General features: G+C 40.0%; 2 protein-coding genes across 4 annotated transcripts; one reads left to right on the plus strand and one right to left on the minus strand.

Moving 5' to 3' along the window:
* Nucleotides 1-662: 662 nt before the first annotated feature.
* On the minus strand, nt 663-7455 carry gss (glutathione synthetase). Its single transcript, XM_061265106.1, has 13 exons — nt 7301-7455; nt 6723-6855; nt 5926-6071; nt 5684-5759; nt 5072-5211; nt 4198-4314; nt 3908-3988; nt 3699-3776; nt 3553-3622; nt 2713-2907; nt 2041-2122; nt 1336-1525; nt 663-1223 (listed from the first exon to the last, which is right to left on the minus strand). Exons 2-13 carry the CDS (start codon nt 6852-6854, stop codon nt 1100-1102), a joined length of 1431 nt encoding a protein of 476 aa, XP_061121090.1. The 5' UTR covers nt 6855; nt 7301-7455; the 3' UTR covers nt 663-1099.
* A 26-nt stretch (nt 7456-7481) lies between these two features.
* Nucleotides 7482-10671, plus strand: zgc:103759 (U8 snoRNA-decapping enzyme). 3 transcript variants are annotated; one of them, XM_061265177.1, is made up of 6 exons: nt 7482-7693; nt 8023-8732; nt 9065-9196; nt 9349-9389; nt 9792-10029; nt 10129-10671. In XM_061265177.1, the coding sequence occupies exons 2-6, from the start codon at nt 8712-8714 to the stop codon at nt 10372-10374; spliced, it is 678 nt and encodes a 225-aa protein (XP_061121161.1). In that variant the 5' UTR covers nt 7482-7693; nt 8023-8711; the 3' UTR covers nt 10375-10671. The 3 variants fall into 3 exon arrangements, with proteins under 3 accessions (XP_061121161.1, XP_061121171.1, XP_061121176.1); XM_061265187.1 differs by having other exon boundaries at nt 8023-8181; XM_061265192.1 differs by lacking the exon at nt 8023-8732.
* The last annotated feature ends 250 nt before the right edge of the window (nt 10672-10921 follow it).

Here is a 10921-nt window from a genome sequence, read left to right on the forward strand (position 1 = left end):
GAGACGAAGCCTAGGGCTTGTAAAGAGCTCCACTCCTTCTAACCCCCAATTCCAACCCTTCCGAGGTTTGACTGTAAAATAAATAGATGCAGCTCACTGACATGTGCCGCTATTTGAGCTAATTTTAGAACAGTCCTGCGGCGACTCATGCGGTCCTCATGGGCGACCTGGTGCCCGCGGGCACCGTGTTGGTGACCCCTGGTTTAGGCCCATTTAGGAGTCAACAAGATAGCACTTAGCTATCAACATAACCACTGTTGGTCACCAGATTGACTGGCCATGTGTAAAACATTTTTGACTGAGAAATCTTCCTCCTCTTGTCTGCTTGAAGCAAAGTGCGGAGAAATATACGTTAATATGGTGCATCGTGATAATCTATACTTGGTCTGCATTGGTGTACACGCACGACAGCCTGGGCATGTTTCATGTCAGAAGGTACTTGACCCGGTTGGGGTCGAATACAGGGGCAGAAAAAAACCCATTTCCATCCTTACTTAGTCCTTAGTCAGTCCTCAAAAAACATTTCATCCACCGTCCGCAAAATAGGTGTCCGTCCGGGACGAACCGTTCCGTCCCTGAGACGGATTGTCCATCTCTGGATAGAGATATACTATATATTAATAATTGCCAGGTATAATGTGGTTTAAAATAAGCACAAAATGACCATTTGTGAATCACTTTTATTTTCATTATATGGGCTGAAATATACAGTACCCTGATCAATCGCTTAATCATTGTTTCAAGTATGACACCCATAAAACGGTACATGTTAAAGTGAACTAAAAGGCACCAGCCTTTCAATAGGCCTTGAAGATAACCGTGCAGCAGTCATCCTTTTGCAAACAACCTTGAGTCCCAGTTCATAGTGAATAATAGTGATAATAATAGATAATAATAGTGATAATCTTTTCAGTACGACCTTTGCGGTATTTGACCATAAGAGAGAGATATTACAACATTAAATGTTGGATTTAGCACTGCCTGAGGTACCATTTGAGTTTATTATGTCTCCATATGAATTTGCATGAGGTAGCAGTGGATATTGCTATTAAACACATAATATGTGAGTCTTTTGCAGCACAAATACTAGTGCAACTTCTCAGAAGAGGAGTGGGTTGTCCAAAACTGCCACTCCTGCAGCAACACCCCCATCCAAGTGTTCTGAACTCTTGGTCCTCAGAAGATGGCCCACACAGTCGTTCATCACCATGTCTTTACCCTGCCTGCACAGATAGGATGTATGACATTTTGTTGACTACCCAATCTGATAGCGGCAATCCCCAGCTGAAGCCAGTGTCTAAAATGCAATTTGGATAACCAATAGTGGTTGCTTACTTGACATAAACTCCAAAGAAGCCCAGTTCACTTAGACAATTACTGATTTTGAGGGGTGTGTCTCTTCTCAGCAAGTAGTTCTGTGTAGGCACGGGCTGGATTTTATCCATCAGAATATAGGCCATCCTCTCAGCACTATTCTTCACTTGGCCTAAAACCTTACAAATCTCTTGTCCGTAAATGTTGTTTCCTTGAAGTAAAAAAAAAAGGTTAATTTTCTTTATTTGTTTATCGTAATGGCACGAGACTTTGGAATGCTTGGCAAAAAGGCAGAATAACCCCATCCCAGGGTTCAGCATTTCAAAATACCGAAATATTTATTTATACCCATTGGAAGACACATTTTTATAATTATTCTTTCAACCCAACATAAGAATGATTTTGTTATTATTGTTTGAATCTACTGTTTTCAATGTTTCTGTAGTTTTATGATTATTTTATATGTAAAGTCCTTTGTTACAGCTGAAGCTGTTGTGAAATGTGCTGTAAAGTGCATACTAATGAATATTGTCACTCTCTTGAAATAATGGCACTATTTAACTTTTTTTTTTGTCTTAAACATCTAATGGCTACCTTTGCTAAAATCTGCTATATATTTGTAGTTAAACACATCATTCAATTGCACTCCTGAAATGAACTCAATAAGAAATTGAATATGTTTTGGCGCATGATGATATGGATGATATTTTATTTCTTTGAGTATACCTCCTCCCTCTCGCTGAGGCTTCAGGACAAACCGATCTGGTGTCGCCAAAGCCATTGCGACTGTTTTGTCGCCTTCTTCTCCCTTGGGGACAAAGAAGTGAAACCAAGGGAAGGTTTTCAATATTATTAAGTAACAACGACCCTTGTAAAACTGACTGTGAAATGCAACTTCCTCAACAGACAAGAAGTAGATGTGCTAAGACCATTTGTAAAGGTACTGTATGTATCCAAATGTTAATTCCGATTAATTCAGAAGATCATTTTAAGGAGATCATTTTAATTAACAATTGGCTATTTCTCATTCATAGTTCTTCAGACCTCAACATGATCATTTTCAGCATTATACATAATTGGAATGTGACCATTCGGACACAATGCAGACCTCTATGACCATGCATTTCAAGTGGGTCACTATCAATTCACAGATATGGTTGTTTTTGTTGTGTCATCATCGTTTTTAATAGTTTCTGCTACACAAATTGTTGCCACGTTAGGGAAAATAATGCAGCCTGTTGATTTGGGATGTCCTTGACACCCTGTAACCCACCACCATTGCCAGTCAATGTGGATGAGGCCTTTGCAATGAAGGAGCTCAGAAATTTGCAGTGGAACAACATCACAGGACAAAATAGCCTGGGAGGAACTCTTTGAATAAAACAGTAATTTGCTCACCATGTCCAGAGTGTAGAGGCCAGCAAATGTGGCCCTGACTTGTGCCACTACCTGTGGCTGGTCTGGGAAAAAATGCTCCAGAACACCAGGCTTAGCAAGCACCTGCTGAACCTTCTTAGTTCCAGCAAGTTGAGTGCTGATATCCGGACACTTCACAGCCAAGGAGCACTCCATCATCAGGCGGGCATCCCAGGCCTGTAAATTAGAGAAAAAAAAGATATTGTAACAGAAATTTGTTATTCCTCCTACTAAGCATAATTAAAAGTTCTTAGTTGCCTTTTTAGGCGAGCCACACTTTGCCCTCTAGCTTGAGAGCAAACATGTTTAAATGCATATACATTTGTCATTGTCAACATCACATTCAACTAATAAGTCTTAAAACGTCATTAAGCAGAACCAGCTGCTAAGTGAGGACATGATTCTGCTCTTCTGAACTCTGAATTGGATGTAAACAGATTTTAAAGTGTGCATAAGGTCTCCACCCTTGATAAAACAGAGATCCAATTGGGCAGCAGAGCATAAACAAGTTTGTTTAATTTTGACAGAGGGGCAGGAAGCATGTGACCGCGAGTTGACAACGCTAAAAGAATTCCATCGCAGTCACATGGTTAGCGGATTTTGGAGGCTTCTAGAAATACTGCGGTCAAGAGACAGCACATTTCCTAATTAATCCAAGGGTGAATATATTTGATGTATTCACATCCTTAGGTTAAAGTTGACACTGTAATTAAACATTTGAAGTATGTACAACAAGTACACAAAATTAGAATGTTTGATTAAAAATGAGTGTACTTCACCATGAGCTTGAAGAATGAAATATGGAATATCTTTCTGGTATACCTGTTCAGACTTGTAGTTCTGAGGCATGTAGCCATTCCTGAAGTAGACCACTGCAACTTCCTGACAATCACTGAATAATTGGCAGAACAGACTTGTAAAAAGCAAAAATATACTGCAGTTGACATTGATGCACAAAGGAAACTTACATAAACAGTTTCTTGTCTTGATCTAGTTTTCCAGATTCAGAAACATCCTCAAAACGCTTTCGTATGACGGTAATATTCCTGAAACACAGTGTGGGATTGTCATTAAAAGACAGAAATGGTCATTGAGCATATAATGTACGATATTTTCCAGCAAAGCTGCAAAGATTACACTAAATATTGAGGCTAGGTCTTAACTAATCACACGTTACCTTTTCCACAGCTCATTCTCGATGAGTCGTTGATCCAGGATGTTTCTCTGGTTCTCCTCCACCAAGAACATGACAACCGCTCTTTAATGACAACATGAGGTCCTGTTAAACACTCTGCCGCTACATTTTGTAGACCCATTTTGTATCAGGAGTATGGTGAATAATTGCATCAAATGAGAATCTTGGGCAACCCCATGGATAAAATGTGAAATTCAGTATGCATATTCTAAATTGAAATGTACTTTTATAGAATAAACTGTGTGATTTATTCAGATGTTCAGTGGCTGTACCGATTTGATCCATAGAGCTCCCAGGCCTTGGCCACAGCCTTGGCCAGACCCACCGCAGGGTTGTTGTCGATGATGCGCTGGCTCTCCTCCAGCTGGCCAGCCACCCGAAGAATGTGTCTGTTGTAGTAAGGTATAGGACACTTTGTCAATATTAAACAGAAACAAGATGGAGGCCAATGCAAGAAATTCTGTACAACCTATGAAGTCAATCATAATTTGTAAATGTTGATAGAAAACAATGGAAACAGAAATAATGTTTTCCAAACAGAGTCAATCTGTTGAATTGCATCCATTATTATGGTATCAAAACTGTACCTAAACTGATTTCTAAAGCAACATTTTATCATGGTGTCATGTTCATGTTATTTCCGATGTTGCTGTAACAGACTCAAGATTGTTTTCCCCTCAAAACTATTACCACCCTAAACTCACATTGACTCCACACAAAAAACAACAACAAAAAACCATTGACTCAACAGTCTGACCCTTTATCCCCGTGCATCCTTTATCTACCTACTATGGAAGAGTAAATGTGCTTGGGAAGATCCTTATTTGTTGCAATACTCCTACGTGGACTGCAAATGTTTTCTTTATCCTCTTGCATTATTATGTATGATTAGCTGTTAAGTATACTATATTGTTTTTGACATTTTATTTATTCATGTAATATTTAACATTGTTAAAGTTACTGTTTTTAAACTCATTGGACATTTGTACAGTGACAATAAATAAGGCCTTCCACTATATGCAGCGCTTACTTTTGAGCCCATATTTACATGGAGATTCTGCTCAGGTGCTCTCTGGTACATTAACACAAAAGCCCAATTTTTGAATGTCAAATTATTTCTAGGTTGCATGTTGATGGCCACTTTACCGGTGCACATCAGGCGTGCGTGATGAGAGGCCTCCAAAACTAGCAGCAAAGGTGTTGATCTCGATCTGTTTCAGAGACGCGTGTCCATCCTCTTTCTGGTCCAGCATGTAGTCGGATCGATTCAAACCCAGCACAATTGACTGGACAAGAACACCAAATGATAGAGGAGCAATTTGATAAAGCTCAAGCTTTTGTTGTGACCTCAAAAATGAAACTAGGGTGTCTGTCTGTCTGTCTGTCTGTCTGTCTGTCTGTCTGTCTGTCTGTCTGTCTGTATGTATGTATGTATGTATGTATGTATGTATGTATGTATGTATGTATGTATGTATGTATGTATGTATGTATGTATGTATGTATGTATGTATGTATGTATGTATGTATGTATGTATGTATGTATGTATGTATGTATGTATGTATGTATGTATGTATGTATGTAAACACATCTTAATTGTTATTTTATGAGGGAATGGACTAGCACAAACGTACTTCTTATCTTAACTAAACTCGTGCTGAGTCAGAACAGTTTAAGACTTTTATTTTGTTCCAGTGTCAATTTGAAAATGTAAGGTCCCGGACATTTTTGGCAACAATTCGCAAGGTTTACTTGCATACCTGCAACCTTCCTTCTATAAGGACCTTCTGGTGGATCTTGAACAACCTTGCAGTGAAATCATCCACCGCAATGGTGCTACAGTACAATACAAAAATTTATCAAAATGTGAAAATTGCAGGCTGTTTTGAAAGTTTGTTCAAATAACATTTTCTGATTCAAATTTAAACAATTCATCTTGTTTTACAATTCATCTAGCAATCTAAATGTATGATTACACCGCAGTATGAGGCTTGCGTCTTACCTGGCAAGAGCTTCTTGCAGGAAGTCAGGATCCTGGCTGATTTTATCCACAAGTGTGTTGTAGTGAGTTTGCACTGCCATGGCTTGAAAGAAAAGAGCTTTTGGTACTGGCGTGGGGAAGAGTGTGATGGGAGCATACGTTACCACCTAAAACACAAAGAGCAAAAGTGATATAGAGATGATTGCTTAGAACAAAATGTGGATCCACATCTGGCTCTACACTAAAATTGAATGAGTTCTTCCTTTGTTCACGCCACAACTGTGGTGTTCCATGTAATCACTTTTGAGTGGACATACGGCTGGTTGGATGAATAGTTTTGTGCAATAAAGCTAAATAACAAATACACTTCTTTTTTTTTTTTATCCGGGAGCTCCGAGAGCTATGTGTATTCTGTAACTTTTGTAACTCTTCATTAGGCAAGCAGCAAGTATCTGAACCAGGTGCACTTCCGTCATGCCACTGCAGCAATGGGCATTGAGTAAAAAAAAAGGAAGCGATGATGTACCAAAGTATCATTTCAGTTGTCCTGTCATAGTTTAATTTTTTTAGTCTATGCATGTGACTGTGCCCGCGCTCACACTTGCATTACAGGTTGTCATTCCCATGACAAAATACTCTAGTTGGCTGATAATTACGAAAACCGGTAGACCTACCCTACTCCTTCAGGTCCGTGGCTCAAGTAGATGCTTTCCTACTACCTTAAGTTACAAGTATGTCGTTCATTCTGGAACCTTAGGTGGTAATACTCAAAATAAACAAGATAAGCTAGGGTACCAAAAAAGATGGAACATTCTCACCTCTGATGAGTTGGGGAATTCTTTACTCCTCATAACCACACCTTGTAAAAGTGCAGCATCTTTTGCCACTTCCGCTAAATAATTTATTCGGGTTGCGTTCATCAGTAGCTCACATGGTATCCCTTGGGCCATTCTGATTGACATTTAAGACAAATAACACAGATGAAGTAAATAGATATATATGTAGAATGCATATGCAGTTAAAAGAATGTAGTGAAAACATTCAGTTATTTATACAGTAGTGTCAACTACATCCATCAAACATAAAATTGTAAAACTTTATTTATTTTTAATTAATTCAGTATTTTATTACACTAATGATTGTTTATAGACAATAAAGGGCGAGTTCTATATAAGAACAACTTATATACAATAAATATTCTGCATGTGCATGTCATTACAGTAATAATGTAATCTATGATCATTGTTTTAAACGTAATAACCCAGGTATTATCCTCAGGCGAACTGGATTTTAACCAAGTGTGGGTTCATGGTACTTGATGGTGCATTTTCTTTTTGTCAAGTATATGCATTATTGAAACTAAACTTGCGTGAAAGGAGAAAGAAACCTGCGTTACCTTTACTTCTGGAGCTATGATCGTTGCACGAGAAAGCGGTGAATATTGTTAACACCGACGCAGGTCGCTTTGCATCGTACTATCGGACTCCGACGTGCAATCGTGTCAGATGTAGTCTTTTCCTGGTCCGCTATTGGATACATGGAGTCACGTGATTCATGCACCCAATCGCCGAATTGCATTAAATTCCCGGAAGTTACAGAGCACACTGTCCCCAGTACAAAACACGGACATGTGTCAAATATATTAATATTATTACGTTCGTGACGTACTAATACTCCGTGTATGACTTTGCATACTTGAATACAGACATGCTGCGTCTATGAAAGTGGGAAGACAGAGTTTTCCGACCTTCTACAAGGAAAAGTGGCTTGGAAGGCCACTCTGACAAAGGTGACAGACATTTTTGTTGTTTATATTCGCCTGGAATTGTGTGTGATCGCAACTGGTACAATCCGAGGGGTATAAATCTGACTTCCCATCTTCATGGAATGCAGCATTAGTCCGACAGATGTCAGAAGAATCAAACATGGAATATGAAATTACCAGACATAAAATAAAATGAGCAAAGAAAGAAGATGATGTTGGAATAAAAGTAGCAAGGTTTAAAGGTAAAACATTCAAGAGCATTCTAGGCGAGCTCCAAAACAAGACAAGAATTTGATTGTAAATACACTTTGGAGTGCAAAAGAACCAACAGATGGCGCTCATGCACTTTGCAGTGCAAAACGACCAACAGATGGCGCTCATGCACGTTGCAGTGCAAAACGACCAACAGATGGCGCTAATGCAACGCAACGTATGGCAACTGCTGTTAAAGACCATAAAAGAGGAAGAAGACGGGCAGTAGAAGAAAAAAAGGGGGAGAGAAGATGGCGGAAGTGAGTTTTCGTAAGCAGTCGAATGCCAAATGCACGGAACAAACAAACGGAGGTTGGAAAGTCAGGGAGAACGGAAGAGGGACACGAGCTTTGAGTGAGGCCAGTGGTTCGGAACGAAGGGAAGAGAGTGACAGAAATCAGCAAAAAATGGATAGATGGGAGTTGAAGCCTTCAAAACCAGACTGACAATCATATATACCGTAGCTTGATCCTATCTGGTGGTGACATTAAATGTATCTGTTTTTTTCCCCCTGATGAATTGTATTTAAAGAAACTATACAGACACGTTTTGAATATGGCAATTGTATACAACTTCAACACATTTAAGAAACAAGTCTGATATTTTCAAACGATTTAAAAGGATATTTCAAAGGGTGTAAAATCAAAATAAAAGGTTTTAGGATTATCTATCTGTTCATTGATTCTAGCAGTCATGCATCATACATATTGTGATCGACATCTGATCAACTGGTGAAAGGGGATTTTGACTCGCTCCTCTTTTGTCTTCAACCAACAAAACGTCTGTAGGAATGGAGAAAAGGATTTTGTTGGTTTGTTATGTTTGTATTATTGTTAATGTTGAACGATTGAATGTGGAGCAGGGACTTATTGCTAAACCCCCGTACCACCAGGAGGTGATGAAGCAGTCCATCTAGACAGCCCTTCCTGGGTGCTTTCTGGATTGACACATTCTCAGCTTCATTTTACACAAGTCTTTGTAAAAGCTTGAGTGTGACAGGTGGAGCGCAATATAAGGACTTGAATGATGTCTTGGAGCCACCGCATAGCAGAAGGGCTATGTTGAGGGATATGAGAAATCTCTGAGCTGTGACGTGGCTAATATTGTGTTTCAGTACACTGTGTTCTGCTTGTGTACTCATAGATAGCCAATGGACAGGTGTCAAGAGCGGAGGCATTGGCCTGCTCAGGCTACAGACACGCGTGTCATGTGATGCTCTACTCTGACACCAAAAGTCTGCTTTTCGGTAGAACGCCCATCAAACATATCATACTGGTGAGGAGGAAAAGCAGATGTTTTTTATGCATTAGCAAAATCCTACACATTTTTTGAGCAAATTCTCTCCATCAGTTTTTTGTGTATTAAACATGTTTGGAAGAACAGGTGTGTGAGTGTTGTAACAGCCTCTGTCCTGTCACATCCCACAGATGCAGATGCGCTTTGACGGTTTGCTGGGTTTCCCTGGCGGGTGAGTCTCCTCGTTCTGCTTTAGGTTCATCCCTTCACGTGCCTAAGAATCCTTTTTAATGACACACACACACATACACTCACACACAATCCCTGTCACATGATATAAACTCGAGCAAACGTTCACACATTGCCACTGTACAAATACTTCCTTTCTTCAAGGTGAATCTTAAAAGGCTGCGCAAATAGAATGCTCTTTATCGTCAGGGCATGACAACATGACTGGTGGCACATGAGTTAAACACTTCATCCATTGGGCTTCAACTTCATTGGCCTGACACTTCAACCCTAACCCAATCAGTCCGCTTTCCATATTGATTTAAACCCAAGTGAGGAGCAACATGCCCGCAATTGTTGATGTCTACTTGTATTTTATTCGTAACCTATCCTCCCACCCATTTAGGTTTGTTAATCAATCAAACGAGAGCCTGGAGGCAGGTCTTTGTAGGGAATTACAGGAGGAGCTGGGTGTGGCCCTTTCTATCTCCGAAGACGATCATGTGGATGCTCGCCTTGCCCCTGTAACCTCCCCCTCGCCCTCCCGTCTCATCACTCACTTCTATGTGAAGAAGCTAACAGAGGAGCAGATTAGGGAGGTCGAGCAAGCGTCGCTATCCACAGCGAGTGATCACGGCCAGGAGGTAGTGTGACCTGTTCGCACCAGAATGATAGATTTCACCCATTTACCCAACCCCATACTCGGTTCCTCATCGCCTCTTTCTCTTCTCTCTTATGACAAGGTCCTTGGGATGGTCCGAGTACCGCTCTACACTACAAAAACTGGGGGAGGCCTCTCCTCATTCCTGTCACACGCTTTCATTGGGAATGCTCGCACCCAGCTGCTCGACTCTCTGCTGCGCCTCCACCTGCTTTCCCCCGAGGACCTGCACAAAGCCCTCAAGCACTCACTGAAGACACATGCACATACTGCAGTGGACCTGCAAGCAGCACTTGCACTGACAACAGCCAAGAGGGATCAGTCTTAAATCACGGTTACTCAAGCACACACACATGTACAGTCACAATAGTGTTTATAGGTTCCTATTAAAAAAAAAAAAAAAAAAAACTCATCACCTTGAGCTTTAACTTATTTTTTGTTGATATTATTTTATAAATAACACTCGCATTGGTGTACATTTGGAAATTACAGCACCTAATATATATACACTGTACTTCAATGCATATTGTATTTGTAATCCATGAAAAAGCCTTAGGGTTGTTTGAGACAAGCATATCAAAGATGAATGACCCCAAATAAATTGAGCAAATGTCTTAATTCAGAAGCTTGTAGCCCTTCACATTGATCAGTCCTTTTACCTCCAGTCGCTTAGAGTACAGCGTATAGTTTTTGCTCAGCAAGCTCAACTTGTGGTTAAACAGTCCAGAGTTTGAAGGAAAAAAACTGAGATTCCATGAAGACAAAGTATAAAGTATAAAGCATTTATTTCTTCTCTTTTTGTCAGCAAATTAAACTTTTATACATGTGGCTCATTGCCCAATAAAATTACCCCATGTTGACAGCTTCATCGCACT

This window comes from Syngnathus typhle, linkage group LG2 (genome assembly GCF_033458585.1).
Source record: "Syngnathus typhle isolate RoL2023-S1 ecotype Sweden linkage group LG2, RoL_Styp_1.0, whole genome shotgun sequence".
NCBI classification, from domain to species: domain Eukaryota; kingdom Metazoa; phylum Chordata; class Actinopteri; order Syngnathiformes; family Syngnathidae; genus Syngnathus; species Syngnathus typhle.